The sequence below is a fragment of the Apus apus genome, chromosome 9, assembly GCF_020740795.1.
Source record: "Apus apus isolate bApuApu2 chromosome 9, bApuApu2.pri.cur, whole genome shotgun sequence".
Lineage (NCBI taxonomy): Eukaryota > Metazoa > Chordata > Aves > Apodiformes > Apodidae > Apus > Apus apus.
Window position 1 is genome coordinate 3,124,443 of NC_067290.1, and position 16,407 is coordinate 3,140,849.

At 44.6% G+C, this 16,407-nt stretch overlaps 1 protein-coding gene across 1 annotated transcript in view; it reads right to left on the reverse strand.

Moving 5' to 3' along the window:
* SLC6A1 (solute carrier family 6 member 1) overlaps positions 1–16,407 on the reverse strand; it is a 57,497-nt gene that overhangs the window by 5,826 nt on the left and 35,264 nt on the right. The window contains exons 2-12 of the mRNA XM_051627794.1: positions 12,137–12,562; positions 11,271–11,402; positions 9,767–9,867; positions 7,975–8,084; positions 7,722–7,854; positions 6,167–6,301; positions 5,946–6,049; positions 5,505–5,629; positions 3,217–3,329; positions 1,285–1,416; positions 239–341 (exon numbers count right to left, since the gene is read on the reverse strand). Of these exons, the coding sequence (XP_051483754.1) occupies positions 239–341; positions 1,285–1,416; positions 3,217–3,329; positions 5,505–5,629; positions 5,946–6,049; positions 6,167–6,301; positions 7,722–7,854; positions 7,975–8,084; positions 9,767–9,867; positions 11,271–11,402; positions 12,137–12,371 (1,423 nt within the window). The 5' untranslated portion in view covers positions 12,372–12,562. The remainder of the gene's footprint in view (positions 1–238; positions 342–1,284; positions 1,417–3,216; positions 3,330–5,504; positions 5,630–5,945; positions 6,050–6,166; positions 6,302–7,721; positions 7,855–7,974; positions 8,085–9,766; positions 9,868–11,270; positions 11,403–12,136; positions 12,563–16,407) is intronic.

Below are 16,407 nucleotides of genomic sequence, written 5' to 3' on the forward strand. Positions count from 1 at the left end.
GATGTCACCTGTTTAGTATTCCTGACACTTGGCATCTAATGACTTATCCATAGAGCGTTTTAATGAGGCAGGAGTATCTTCCACAAGCCAACTTTGAGTCCCCAGTGGAATTCCATGGATATAAACCAAGGCCCATTTCAGTTCCACCCTCAGCATCAGCAAACACAAAAGACCAAATCAGTGAAGCATCCACAGAATGTACAAAACTTATGGAAAAAATAAAAACATGGTTTTTTACCATAGCACCAGGATATAGAGATGCACTCAAAGAACACAAGGAACAAGAGACTCATTCCACTGGCAGAGTAGTAGTCAAAAAGCTTAAACACATAGATTCCACCCTAAAACACAGAAGAAGAAAGTGTTCAAATAAATAATAAGGACTCCAATGTCCAGACAGATTAAAACACAAGCTACAAACCAACAGTGGTGAATAGGGTAGGGACATGTTAATGTAAATTAATTAACAAGATAAAGTCTTAAAACATTTGAGGTCAATCCTGACAAAAATTAGATTACAGCTGGAATTCAATTAACTGATTTGTCTTTACTCCATTTTGTTCAATAAGTCAATCATATCATAGAATCATAGAATCGTTCAGATTGGAAAAGGCCTTTGAGATCATAATTTCCCTGAAACAGTTTGCAATTTAGTAGGTGACTGGAAGCACTGGAGAGCATCCCCAGCTGCCACTGCTGAGCTGCAAGACAGACTGCAGGGATGTGTCTTTTCACGGAATTGTCAGGGTTAGAAGGGACCTCTAGAGATCATCCAGTCCATCTCCCCTGCTAAAGCAGGATCACCCACCCTTTAGATATTTACAGGCATTATTAAATCTCCCCTCAGCCTTCTCTTCTCCAGGCTGAACAGCCCCAGCTCTCACAGCCTTTCTGCATAAGAGAGATGCTCCAGTCCCCCAGTCATCTTTGTTGCCCTCCTGTGGATTCTCTCCAGCAGTTCCCTGTCTCTCTTGAACTGGGGAGCCCAGAACAGGTCCCAGTTCTCCAGCTGTGGCCTCACCAGGGCAGAGTAGAGGGGGAGAAGGACCTCTCTCACCCTGCTGCACCCCAGGATTCCATTGGCCTTTTCTTGTCACCTGAACCATGAAGTAGGACAAACTGTACCCACAGCCTACAGGCGCTTCTAAAGCCTACTGCCTGCCATCTTTAGGAAGTGTTGGTGGCAGGTCCCTGCCACTTCAGTGGGTTGCATTGGCTGGGGCAAGGAAAGGGGGGCAATGATGCTGTGTCAGACACAAGGTGCCATTCTCCTGGAGCCCACACCTGAGTGATGTTGGACAGCCCTATCACGTAGGAGACAATGCACACGACGGCGATGAAGAGCTCTCTCCGGTTGCGCAGGAGCTTGGGAAATTCATCCACCAGAGCTGTGATGAAGCCTTCCACAGTGCAGAACTGCAAGCAGAGGCAGAAACAGGACACAAAGCAATGCACCCCAGCAGCAGGGCTGCGTGTAGGGGCGGGGGGGGGTGTTCAGTGCTACTCATCACTGGCCTAAGGCTGCATCCATTACATGAGAAATGATAACGCCCTTGGCTTCAGAGGAAGCAGTGCTGCTGAATGTACTCATTTCTGTCTCAAAACATTCGTGCAAAAAGATCTCCAGCTAGGAAAACACAACTCCAAATTACCAACTGTGGCATGTGCCTTATGAAGAAGACAAAATGCTCTTTCTTGTGATAGAAGGCAAGACACCTACAGCTGAAGGCTTTGACCTCTAGACCCTTCAAAAATTTACACTTCTTTCTGTGATTGACTCACGTACATGAAAGCCAATAGACACAAAAAGTGTGATCATATCAGTGCTTCAGTGAAGCTTAAGGACACAAGATTGATTCCCATATGTTATGAATCAAAATGTTTTTATCTCCTGAAAAGTCAATGCAAAGGTAAGATTCCTGCTGAGGATGTGGTCTGCCAAGCATGGCCATCCTTCAGATTTTTACTCTATGTATATTTTCAAAATAAATGTTGTCATTATGATGGCTGAAATATTGAAAATCAGGAGGTGTGTACATTTGTATTAATTTCCAGCAGCACCATCAGAATTTTACCAACAGCTGCAGTCCCTATAAATTATAGCATATGAAATGTTTCACTGATAGAAAATGTAGAAAGCACGACAGCCTGTAGACATATATTCTTTTTAATAATATCAGACTACCTTCCTCAGTTGTTAGTTGCCTAGAGACAAGTTCTTTCAAGAATATTTTTGACCCAATTAATTTCAAAGTAGTTTCCCCCCAGATTGAGCAATAGGTTTTAATGTCAAGCCTGAAGCTTACTGAAAAAACAAAGAAAGAGCAAACACACATTTTCAGCATCCTTTCAAGTTGCAGCATAAAATGCCCTCTTGTCTTCTTATATTTTGGTTGAGAGGCTGAAGTCAACTTGGATTTATAGAAAATGATGGATTTTTCTCTAGTGAAAGACTAGTGCAGTACTGGGCTGGTAATTCCCATGTTCCTTCATGTGCTGTGAAGACTGTGCTAATGGCTGAGGTGCTGGCTTGGCAACTGCACTGACTGCCAGGAGAGGAACACATCTGCCTGTCACTGCTCACCTACAGATGACCAAACATTTCAGCAGGCAGAAGGGACTTCCCTGATAAAGTCCTCAAAGGATGGTTTGCAAAACAGGACAGGGTGCTCTCTTCAGTATGTTAAAATTGTTACTGAGTAATGAATGCCTCTGTTGGACATGGTCCTTTCCAGCATGTAAAATGCTTGTCCTGTGTGCTGCTGCCTCCTGAATTTGCTCCTGCCATTCATATGCTGAAAATGAAATGTGTGCTGCATCACTTTGCTCCATGTGGAAAGTTCTGGAGTTGCCTTTCAGAAATACTCATGGCACCTACACCTTGTAAAGAGTATCCCAGTGTCTCCTCTGCTATGAGTATTGCAAAGGTATTTTTTTAATATTGTGGTTGAATGGTTAAGATTTCAAAGAAGGTTCCTTTTGTTTGTAGAACAAATTTTCTGAACATTTTGTATTTACTTCTAGCAGTTCATGAAAAAGTGTCTTAATAGAATTTTTTGACCATCCCAGACTCCTTGAACCTCTTAGTTTTTCCTCTCCTATTATTCCTCTGATTATTCCAGAACTCATTCTGCACCAGTACCAGCTGGCAGAGCAGGATGTACCACACAGCTGCAGAAAATGTGTCTTTGTAATGAGTTTTTACACCACTGTTACCTGACTGTCAATTCCGAGCATAAGCAACATGGAGAAGAACAGTATTGCCCACAAAGGAGAAATTGGCAACTGTGTCACTGCTTCTGGATAAGCTAGAAATGCCAGTCCAGGGCCTGGTAGGAGAAACAGGAGAGAAAATGTCAATGTGGTTGATTGGGCGCTGTGATTATTTGCTCCTGTTGATGCACAGGTTTTAGGTTGATTGAATGATTCAGCCATGGATGCAGCATCTGACCAGGGATTTCAGCTTCAGCAGTGGTCACTGACCAAGAAGTACCTTGCTTTTAAAATGAACCAACCAAACAGAAACCCCAAAAAACCCCTCCAAACCAACCAACCAAGGAAAATACTGGCTGCAGCTCAGAAGCTGCTCCTGAGAGACACCTCTGGATAGCAAAGACAGGGACAGTTCTCCTTGGTTAGGGTTACATCTTCAGGTGCTGCTCAGCTTTCTCTCCCTCTCGAGTAGCTATTGGCAGCTGTCATCTTCTGCTTTGCACCCAGGAGTTCAGAAGGGAAACAAAGACAGCTCAGAAATGGAGAAGATATTTTGTACCATTTACAATAGTCCCATTTGCTATTCCATTAACTCTCTTTAAATACACATTTTTTAATAAATTATGTAGCTGTCGAGAGGCAAACCTGTTCATTTGTCTTCTGACTTACTGCTGGTGGGAGAACAGCATTGGAAGGGGAATATAAATTCTTACTAAAAAAGGAGGAGCTCTTTTTGTTGTCATAGCCTGGCTGGAAACCACCTGATGTCAGGTTAAGAGGGAAACCTGTAGCCAAGTCAGTAATCCCAGCAATAACCTCAGTGTACCTCACCCAGTCTGTCTGTGACAACTGGTTGGACACAGACACCTTTCCACCCATTGAAGCCAGTGCTGGCATTAGACACTGGAATTGTCAAAGTAAATGCAATTTTGCAACAATTATTTGCTAGCAAGAGCAGGTATGATTGGAATGCCTTCAAACAGCAGCACTAAAAGCAAAATAAGATAAATATGTTATTAATTTTACTCTGTTGCACATTCCTCTAGAAGGCAGCTACTGCTGTGTAAAAGATGGCAAAACAACATGTCTTGTGGAGCTAAAATAAAGCATCAGTTTCTGAGCCTGCCAGGAGAAACAGAAGCCTCAATTCAAAGTTCAAATTGCCAAATACCCTTTGCAGTTACTGGCCACAGGAGGTTGTATACATCTTTGAAAAAGTCTATTCTCCTTGGTACCTTGAAATATACTTAGGAACTTAATATGATATAAAAATATTGGTTTGGTTGCAGGTGGAGTCTGTATATAGTTATGTCTGTATCGAATAGATAAATCCAAGCAGCTCTTTTCACACACCACTGACTTCCCAGAGCATTTTGTGACAGTCCTGGATGCCCTCGTCATTGTTTTGATAATTTCTTTGTCTGTGTAGTTTATTGAAGATTATTTTGGGGGCTTAAATTCTGTGCTTTTCTAACTAGGGGAATATTTCATCAATGGGGTCTGTTTGCTAGTGTAATAAGACACATTTTGTCCACCAGTGACTGCCAATCAAGCTTTCAGTTATCAGATCCCTCCCTGTGGCCAGAAGTGTAAGTGAGTGTCTGGTACCCCAGCTGGGTTAGGGCACCCATCTGCTCTGCTGCTTTAAGCTTTTTCATCTGGAAGACAGACAAGGAACTGCAAAGAACAGCAGAATTCCTCCTTGGATATCTTACAGCCCCAAGTGACTTTCCTAATAAAGGCTCCCATAAAACTGGCTGACAGATCTGAAGAGGTGGGAGGTGGATCTGCTTCCAAGGGCATAACACCAAGGAATAGTAAAAGGAATGAATGTATAAACCTAACTGAACTTGAGCACACAGGCTCCAGAAGCATCATGACCATCATTCCTCCTTCCAGTTGCTTTTAAGAACTCCCATAGCAGGAAGCTCACAATCTGGTGTCACAGCCAAGCACTGAAGCAGCAAACTGTGCTGCCACCCCTGTCAGTAGCAGCCATGAGGATCCACTGCAGCCCAAGATGGGTCCCTGCCAGTCCCCCCTGGGGTCTGAGGGACCTGGGCAGGCAGGCAGGCAAGTCTGCTCCACATGAAATGCTTTTGCTGGTGCTGCCCTGGGAGGCTGGGAACAATGCTCACCCTCCTGCCATCCATAGGGTGACTGGCATGACAGGAGCTGAGGAATGTTTTGGGGGAGGGATTCTGGACAAGTACATGAAACAGCTGGATACAAGGTACAAACAAAAGCCAACTGATGCCACTGAACCACTTGGAGAAAAGTATATTGGATACCTGATGCTGCAACATCTGCAATAGGCCTCTTTGTGACATTAGCCATGAATCCAACAATGGAGAAGATGACGAAGCCAGCAAACATGCTTGTGCATGAGTTTATGCAGCACACTATGATGGAGTCCCTGAAATAAAGGGAAGGTGCTTTAAGCAGCAGGTAAAGCAATGCTACTGCTGATCAGTGTATTACCCCTTTTCCTGCAGAAAGGTTTAATGATTGAGGATTTCACAGTTTGGGTTCAACTTCATGCTGGACAAGTCATGCTGCCTCTCCCATTACTACAAATAGAGTCATGCATCTCAGTCCTAGTTATATAGAACATTCAATATTCAAAATCCAAGCCTACACCTTATTTCAATGACAGAGAGCCCAGAAAGACAGAATCCAGCTCCAGCTGAGACAGGAAAGTGCCACTGTAATATGTGCAGTTATGTGCTTACCTGTAAACATTATTGTGGAAAGGGTTGTAACTTCCCAGGGCAATCAGTGAACCAAGACCCAAACCATAGGAGAAGAAAATCTGTGTGGCAGCATCCAGCCAAACCTGATGGCAGGAAATAAGTTTTTATAAAAATCTGTTTCTGCACTTGAGGAGCAGGTCATATGTCTGAAAGGTTAACAGTTAGTACTGAAACTTTTGATTACAAGATTGAATATTTACCTCAGAGTCTGAAAGTTTACTGAAGTTGGGAGTTATATAGAACAAAATGCCTTCCTTTGCTCCAGGCAGTGTGACACCACGGAAGAACAAGATGAGCAGCATAACATAGGGGTAAGTAGCAGAGAAATATACCACCTGATGTGAAGAAACAAGGCATTTTAAGTGTGGAAGGAAGAATTATCTGTGTTTATTAACACTTCAGAAAATATTTGTTCCCTAAAAATACTGCAGCAGGAACTGAGGCTGATCTTTAAAACTGCAGCCTTTCTCAATGGAAGAGCTTAGGGAGGAAAGGGGAGTGCCTACTGCAGGGGTGTTCCCCAAACACCATGTCCACAAGGCAGGTGGCTGCTGCTGATGTTCCTGAAGGTGGAATTTAGTCGACTAGGATGTTTTTGCATGAGGGACTCATGCTTTTCTATATATATATATTTTTTTTTTTAATTCAACAAGATACCCTAAAGCACAAGGTTCTAGCACGCCTATCCTGCTTGTAAAACACCACCTGTCAGATTATTTTCCTACTCTCAGACCTTCCTTTTGTATTGTTAACACTCTCTCCTCACCTGTGTTATGATGTGAGTGCCCTGCAGGATCCCACTCTCTTTCTAAAAGGCACTTATTTTTTAAATTAAAAAGACACTGTGAAGTCAGACCCCAAAGAAACAGTCACCTCTCTCTTGCCACCTTCTTTACCAGCAGGAGAAAGGAAATGGTTTGGTCTGAGCTCCATCAGGCCATATTCAACCTGCAGCTTGAAGTGGGTCACAGTTACAACTACCTTGTCAAAAGTGAAGAGTTCGTTCTTTCAGTGTGAAAATGTCCTATTCCTCTAGACCAGGCCTGAGGTCTTGTAAGCCAAGCCTTCAGTTGCCACCAGGCCTCATGGCTGTGGCTTTTGATTTCTCTATGTTTCCTTCCTGCCATTTCTGGGAGAGGTATGTGCCAGTGCCAGATGCTGTTGCCCTTTCATTCCTGTAGAAAGGTCTGCCAACAATACCATTTCCTTTCATTCATTCGTGATTTGTATTTTGCACCTGGAAACCAGCCAGACTCCAAGAAGCACAGCCTGGAAGTGTGCCTGTGGTAAGGACCACTTCTGGCTCTCATGTGGCATGAGGAAAGGGGGGACCAACTCTTACATGCAACACAGCTTCAACACTTCCACATCTGAGCCCAGCAAGAGCTGTGCAGTAACTGCAGGCCACTCACTGGAGCCAAAACACTGCATCCTCACCTTGCTGCTATCCCAGCTAGCTAGAGTGTTCATCCCAGGAACAAGCAGTCATATTTTCAGGCAATTTTATCCCTGGCAATGCCAAGAAGTCTACAAGTGAACATACCATCCAGGACAGTGGTCAGAGCCAGCTACAGAGGAGCCAGCTCTTGCAAAAACACGGAGCTGCATCAGTTTAAGACAGATAGAAATTAAATACTTCGCAGAGCTATTGCAGCAAAACTATCCCCAGTGCCTCTTACCTCAAGGATTCTCAGAATATTTGAGCAAAATGGGCATTTTTAATGGAAATGTATTTGCAGCACTTTTTAATCTCACCTTTCCAGTCCAGCCTACCCCCTTCCAGATACAGAAGTACACCAGAATCCAGGCAATTGCTAGAGTAATGGCCAGTGGCCACCGGATTTGCCCCGGCTTCTCCAACCCATCAGTCATTTGGTGCATGTTGCGTCTGGAACAAGCCAACAGGACAGGGTGTTTGTCAGCTGCTTCAGGAGGCAGCACATGGATGATACCAAGCTGATCTTTGCACATGCACAGGAATGACAAGAGAGAAAAATTAGCAGCTTACTCCCAGAATTCGACCACGGCACTGGTCATGTTGGTGGTGTTGGCCAAGGTGTAGTTGGAGAAGCAGCGGTCGGTGTTCCAGGGGTTCTCACAGTGTTTCCAAGGAAGTGTCTGTGTGAGAGAGAGAGAGAGAAGCCTGAACAGTCAAACACCTCTGAAGGAAGCATCACCTCAGGTATCTCTTTACCAGAAATGACAGATGAGTGGAGAACACATATATTTTGAGTTGTGCAGTGCCCTGATCTCCCTAGAGTGCACGTTTGCCACCCAAGTTATTTAACTTCATCTCAACTGGGTGAATCAGATGTGAAAATACTTCCTCCTTTCTTTAATATATCAGCCCAAATGCTTCCACGTGCCTCTCAGCAAGCGGGAGCATATTGAGCATGCTACAGGGAACTAGGGCAGTAGACAGGACCTCTTGGAGGTCCTGTTACCCCTTGTTGCACTAGAGGTAACGAAGGTGTGATGGTTCCTGGTCACAGATTTCCATTTTCCCCTCAGGTCAGAGGACAATTTGAAAAATGTAAACTCTGCATTTCCTACATGCATCTTCCATGTGTGTCCATTACATTCAATTCTCTTTCAGAAGCCCTGAGAAGCAGAACCTGTTTCCAGGTGATGTACGTTGGAATGAATCTCATTTAGATACAACTCAGATATTCTTCTGATGGCCAGTCTTGGGAAATCCTCTCACATAACGTGTTAAATCAGGGTGCTGCATGTTTCACATACAAGGATAAGAGGCTTCAAGGGAATTAGCAGTCAATATTCATCTAATATGGGCCAGTGCACCCCTTCCAGACTATGACTGACCTTTCACATCAGTAACTACTCAGAGAAGAACAAAAAAATAAATTATCATGTCACTCCCAGACAGTAATTAATGCACATTTTGTCAAGAGACAGTTCTTTAAAGCTGAGAACAAGCCGGCATGAACAACATTTGTAGAAGAGACAGCAATTGAACAATAATGCATTAATTATCAAGACTTATGTAAGAATGCTTTCTCAGATGGCCAAAACCCACAACCAGACAAGCCCTACTCAGCTGATGAATCATCCTCGAGGGGGGAAAAAAAAGCATCTAAAAATAAAGTTAAAAGGAAAGAAAACAAAGGGAAAAGATCAACAATGAATGGAAGTTCAAAGCTAATCAAATCACAGACCTTCCATTCCATGGGAGATTTCTTTAATAAACTCCTCCACTCTTAAACCACATTGCAATGATACTACTTCTCCAACAACTAACATTTCAGTGTGGCTGCTACTGAGGAAGAGAAACCAGTCACACATTGGAATTCTTCTCAGGGGAATGACTGGCCTATGGGCTCAAAGGCAACTGCTGCTCCTCTTGGCTGCACTGCCAGGACCAGGAGTCTGAAGGGGCCTGGCAGGGGAGCAGGGCAGAGAAGCCTGTAGGAGTAGTAGGTGAAACTAAAAGGGCACAGGGGAAAGAGTTGAGGCTCTGAGGATGAAAATGAGGAAATGTAAACAAATTGGTAAGGAAGAGAAACCCATGGCTCAAAAATAACCTGTTATTACCTCTCCTCACTACATTCCTGGAACGGAGTATTTTCCTCATTGTTTTCTATTCTATATTTCATGTATAGAAAATAAAATAAAATGGGATTTTTACCAAATAGTTTTCCTTCAGCAATAAATGGCTTATCCTGATTTCCATGCATTTTGTGTTAAACTCACAGCTCTACAGTGAGATGGATTAATCTGTATATCCCATTGCTTTACATTCAACAAAGAATTCCAAGCTCCCACCCAACACAGACACTTACAGTTGTAAAGGAATTATACAGGTAGTATAGGGCCCACGAAATAATTACAATGTAGTAAATATTTAGCCAAAAGGAAAGGACAGCAGCAGCTAATCCCACACCTGTAGAGAAAACAAAAAGATACAAAAGATGGGAACTTCTGGTGATGCCTTCAGCTGAGTTCAGAAAGACAAATGCAACATATGGGGCAGATTCCATTGACCAAAATTTGTAGAAGCTGAGCTCAAATTTTAGAAGCACCATTATAGCAAGGTCATTAATTTGGGTGATAGTTCAGTCATCCAGACATTTAGTCTGAGGGTCCAGTTCTCTGTGTGCTGCAGTAAGCAGCCACATCTGCTGCTGAGATTGTACAGGGGTTTTTTGCTTCTAGGGAAAAGAGCTAAATCAGCTCATTCTCACCAGTCCCACAGAAACTTCTGGCAGATGCACACAGATGCAGTATGAGCTAAAAGCCCAGGTAGGGGCTTAATATACTGATCAAAGTGTTGATGCTTAGGATAATGCTGTCGTGTCATCTCAGACTACTAAAGGAATGTCAGGGGTTCCAAAATGGGAATGCCTGCTCTGCTATTCCACACGGAGACCTCAGGGTTATTTTAAAATGTTCAGCCTGTTGACAGTTGCCACGTGACACTAAACAGGAGGACGTGCTCAAAATAGTCAGTATCATGCAAAGCAAGGACTGTACCTTGCATTGTGCCCCCTACCAACAGTAACTCCAGCAAAGTTTAAAAAAAAAAAATCACCTGTGAGAAACATTTTCAGCTCTCTGGGTTTTCCCAGTACAAAGTTTCCTACTAAAATATCCCCTAAATGACCTTTTGTCTCACCCTGTGCTAATTGTCAGCCTTGCTCTGTGAAGTAATTTCTAACTCAATGTGTAAAGTGCTCCTCTGCTGGTCCAGAAGCCAATTGAGGAGCTCCTAAGTGTCAAAGTATTTGTGATTACAGGGTGAAAAGCACAGACTGAGGTCTATGTACAATCTAGATAAAAACCTTGAGGTTCTAGCAACGAGAAACCTCAAACTACCTAAAAGTCTAAGTCTTGAGTGAGCTGGTTTTCAGCAATGCAGCACGAAATTGCCATCTTTGAAGTGTCTTGCTGTTGAATTTCAATAAAGGTCAACACGAGATATGAACCTCTGTGACCTCAAACAGAAACAATGTTTACCAAATTGCTTTCAACAGAGTTCCACACATGCTCAGACAACTGCTGCTAGATTTAATGTGCTATTTTGAACAGTCTTTAGATGTTCCTAACAAAAAATAAAAGGTTTTGAAAATAAGTTTGTTGAGTCTCTAATGCCTGAACTCTGGCTGTTTTTAATGGGAAATGAATTTAATGCCCAGCACGTTTCAAAATTGTCAGCTACACCTCAGAAAATTCTGTAGAAAGTTATGGTTTAATAAAAATATGAAGGCATAAAGAAACACCCCTGCCCTGTCACCTTGTGCAACTTCTGCACCTTGGAAACAAATGGAAAGTAATCAAAATTCATACCTTTGAACATTGGAGCAAGCTTCCACACTCCAAGGCCTCCTATAGATGTATACTGACCAAGGGAACACTCCAGAAGAAACAGTGGCACTCCAGCAAAAATTAAAGTAAGGAAATAGGGAATGAGAAATGCACCTAAAAAGAAATGAAGTCTGTTACACTGGGGAAAAACACAACTGAGTTTCCACTGTTTCCAACCCTATACTATATGAAAAGAAACCCATCTTTTTTTCCTCTCAAGGATGACTTTTCAAAGGAGCTAGTGGAAAGCACGTGTACCCTTCTGAACCAGTATTTCAAGAAGTAAAAATGGGGGGGGGGGAATATATATATATATATAATTGTAATTTAAGTATTTTCTGTTCAAGTAAAAAGCTAAAACCCCAAAGACTGTGTATTTTGCTGCCCTTATCTATCACAGGAGCATGCAGATGGCAGAAAGGCTTGAACCAGCACTGGCTGCTTTCCAGCTGAAGTTAGCCCTTTATGGTAGGCTCAGAGGCAGGGTTACAAGCTGTGTGCAAGCCCCTCCAACACTCAGTCCTAAAGGGAGGGCTCTGAGGGGTTAGAGGGCAATGTGCTTTAGTTCTTCTCTAATTCCTTATGGTCTTTTAAGAGCACCTGCCAACTAGAAGTGAGACTCAGCTCCCAGGTCAGACCTCAAAGCAAATCACTGCTCTCCAAAATGGCTCCAACCCTCCTGGACAAGTAAAAAAACTGAAAAAACAAAAAATCCACCCCAAACTCCAAAAAACCTCCTGTGCAGATGAAAAAGCTATTAAACCAAGGTCTGTTGTACTGATAACTTTAACAGTGAATCCTAACATACCAACGGATGAGAGGCTGTAGGAACGGAGCAGCCAACGTACCTCCACCATTCTTGCCACAGAGGTATGGAAATCTCCACACGTTCCCTAAGCCAATGGCATAACCTACACAGGACATAAGAAAGTCAAATTTTCCTTTCCAGGTGTCTCGGTCTGGAAGGTCCGTCTTCTTCTTCTGCACTTTTACTACCAAGGTTTTCGGCTTGTCGTTGGTGATGGAAGCGTCCACCTCGGTGGAGATCTGTCCGTCGGCCACCTTGGTCCCGTTGGTGGCCATGTCTCTGGGCTTGGCTGGCGAGGCTCTGGCAGCAGCCGGACGGGAGATCTCAGCCCCGGTCCACGTGGACAGCAGCTTTGCGGCTCGCGGGACCCGGGCGGGCAGGGACGGCGTCGGCAGGAAACACCCCAGAGCTCCCCAGGAGGCCGGGAGGAGTTAGGCTGCAGCCCCACGCTGCCTGCTGGGCCCACCTGCAGGACGGGAGAGCACAGCACTCAGCTCTGCTTCAGGAGCACCTCGGGCAGCCCCAGCTCCTACCCTCACCGGGGGCCTCGACAGCTTCGCGACGCGGCCGTCGCACCAAGGGCTTGGCTCTGCCCGTGGCATTTGGTCTTACTGACTCAGTAGGAAGCTGGGCACAACTAGCATAGACACCCCAAACCATCTCCAAACCACAGATACTCCTTTTTTTCCCCCCCTACAGGTCTCTTCTGAGTTTACAGAAACAAAATAACCCCAAACTGCAGCGCTGACTTGTACGGACCGTAAAGCCCAGATTTTAGAAGTACAAACATTAAAGAGGACTCAAATGAGGACTCTCACTCAAGTGAGATTTTCATTTAACAGCCCAGTAAATAGTTACCTATAACAGCCCAGAACCTGGGCAGTGAATCTCTTCCATGACTGTAAAGTTCCTTTTTTTTTTTTTTTTTTTAACAAGTTGTGGCTGTCAAGAAACAGCCCTTGTCACCTTTAATAGTGAACTTCAAAGGTGGTGTGCACTTATCTGAAACACCTTTCTCTGAAAGACTCCCAAAGGGATTAAACAATAAGCCAAGTCAAGCAACAAGACTTAATCCTGGGTAATAATGTCAAGTTTTACACGTGGTTATAATTGGCTGATAATATAAGATAAATGCTTCACTAAGTGTAATGATAAGCACTGTAAGACAATGGGCCCCAAGAACCCCTCCCCAGTTTCTGTTTCCTGCTGCAGGCTCTGTTCCTGCACTGTTTCAAACACCATTTCTGGAGCTCTGTTTTCTAAAGCCTAAAGAAAGGAAAAACGAAGGAAGCAAATATGCATGATGAAAGATGACCTGGGCTATTTCAGTCAGCTTTGAAGCACATGGGACTCCTGCAAACTTCCACAGCTCCAGCTGGAAGAGACAGAGTGAGCTGGTGTCCCCTGCACGTCTGCTGTGCAGCCATTCATGATCAGTTTGCTGTCCAGTTCCTCCCAGTGACTCATTTTGCCATATGCCAGTCACCAGTCCTCAAACCAGGGGCTGCAGCAAACGAAGCCCTTGCCAGAATGAAGCTACACCTCATGGCAACGTCGGTCACGTTCCAAGATCAACAATAATTTTATTTACAGATTTGTGCAAAGGAAGATTTGAGATGACTTGCAATTCACTTCTAATTGTAAATCATGTTAAAAGAAATGCAAAAAAAACCCAAACACACATGTAAAGACTCTGCTATAAACAGTAAGTTCTTTGACTTCTCATAAGGCCACATCCAACGATTAAAAAAAACCCACAAAGGTTCCATTGGCAGCTGGAGGAGCCTCAGCTGAAGGTATCCTGAGGTGAGGAGAGAAACAAGGGTCATGCTTGTAACCTTCCTCCCTCTTCCACTTCAGGATGGGACTGAATGAGGGAAACTCCACCCATGTCCTGTCACGTCCCCACGAGTCCAGCCGTGTCCAGGTATCTCCCCGTGATAAATCTGCAGATTCAATCGTCCCGTGTCTCAGTGTAAGCCTGTCCCGTTCCGTGCACCACTGAGCATCGTTTCCGCCTCTAGCCCCAAGTCTGAGCCTTTCGGGAAGTCGAGTCCGCAAAAGGGGGCTGCCTTGGGGGCTGGAGGAGCAGGCTGGCCCTGTGCCCGCCCCACCCCGCGGAGCTCCAAGCTGTGCGGGCCGGTGAGCAGTTTGCCAGCACCCTCTGCTGATGACGGGACAGAACTGGAAGCTTTTCTTTTCAGCCAGCGCAGGCGGCAGGATGTAAAGGATCATCAGGGTCCTCCTGTACCAGTCAGTGTTGCTGCAATCTACAGCGGTGCTGTGCTTTCTCATCAGCAGGAGCTTCCAAAGTACTGGAAGAAGCCGAGTGTGTTGAGAATGAGTGGAAAAGGAAACCCAAAACAACATAGAAAGCCCCAAATAAACCATAGGGAGATATGTATGTGTATCTTGTTTGGCTCCCAAGGAGGGAGAACCTGCTCCTTGCAGCTGGCACACCAGGAAAGGAGATTCACTGAACCTCAGAACTGAAGAACCAAGGCAACAGGAACACAGCTTCAACCCTGGAACCCACAAACCACCTCTGCTGATGAGGCTGGGCACAGAGCCTGCACTTGCTGGTCAGGTTCCCAAGAGCTCTTGGGGAGGCATCAAAGCCTCGCTTGAATCAAGGGAACAATTCAGTCCCATGCAGGAGTCCATGATAGAGGCAGACCAGAGGGTGAGCTAGGAAATCATCATGAATAAAGCAAAGAACCCGGAATTTTGTGAGTCTGCCTGGAGGAACATGCCCAGGGCTGCTTCAATATTGCCATAATGCTGAAACTTCGCAAGAGCCCCCAGCACGTGTGCACGTGGCTATGACTGGGATGAGGAAGCCTGGCAGGCAGCCTGGTGCTTCTAACACTCAGTGAGGTTGCAAGCACCAGCTGAAGCCATCACACATGGAGATGTGCTTTTCTTCATCGTACAGCCCAGCCTCTGGTGGACACCCATGACACACACTACAGCTGTTCTGCAGCTTCAGGCAGCAGCAAGCCCAAAGGCTGAGAAGAGGGTCCTTTTGAGAGATGGAGGTGGGGACTGACCAATTTCCATCTGTCCTGCCCTACCACTGCTGCTGCCATTATTCTACACAGGAGATGTGACTGGCAGTGGTGTCAGTGCATGGACATTTGTGCATATATGGTGATACAGCATCAGATAATGAAACAATGCTTTCATTCCCTGGACTCAAGAGTAGGGTTGTTTTGTTTTGTTTTGTTTTTCCACAGAATCACAGAATCCTAGGGGTTGGAAGGGACCTGGAAAGATCATCCAGTCCAACCCTCCTGCCAGGCAGGGTCACCCAGAGCACATCACACAGGAACGTGTCCAGGTGGGTTTTGAATGTCTCCAGTGAAGGAGACTCCACAGCCTCTCTGGGCAGCCTGTCCCAGGGCTCTGTCACTCTCACAGGAAAGAAGTTCTTCCTGATATTCACATGGAACCTCCTATGCTCCAGTTTGCACCCACTGCCCCTTGTCCTATCACTGGATATCACTGATGTGATGTCATTCCACGCTTTGAAAAATAATGTTCTCCAAACCTAAGAGATAATAATAATAAAAATATTACAATAGAAGTAGCCTTTAACCTCCAATCCACAGTCTTCATATACAGTAGTACTTAAAATACTATGGCTTCCATACAACAATCAAGAACTGGAGATACAGCAGTAAAGATACTTGGTACGTGCACTCTAATCTGATTAGGCAATATCCCACAGCACTGGAACTTACATTTAAAATTGATCTGACATGGAATGGGACAGAAAGACACTTAGACAAGCTCTGTGGGTATGACACTTGTGGTGCAGTGTCAGGCTTTGTGGGAAGATGGAGAAATCTTCTTTAAGAAGTTGAGCTTCGCTCCTCTGGCTCCTTCATGGCAACACTGAGGGTGCTGGGAAGGGCACAGCAGCTTCCCACCACATTCCTCAGTGCACAATAGAGCTTCCTTGACTTCAGTTACTAGGGTGGCCCAGCCAAGAGGGGTAAAGCCCTCTAGACCAGAGTTTGGATACCATCTGGTTGTCCTGCATCACCACTGCCATAGAGAATAATGACTCGAGAGAGCCAAGCACACATAGCAGCCAAGGTAAGGAGCACAGCCAGGGAAACTGGAACAAAGAGAGTGCCACTTCATTAACAAAAGCATTTTTCTCTCTCCTGGTCTGCATAAAAGTGGATTTGCAGTTTAGAACAGGCTGCATAAAATGAAAGTGAACAGCAATATTACTATCATCTTTCACAAGTGATATCAAAGGCAATAAAGAGCAGTTCAGAAGTACACACAGTCAGCAGGAAA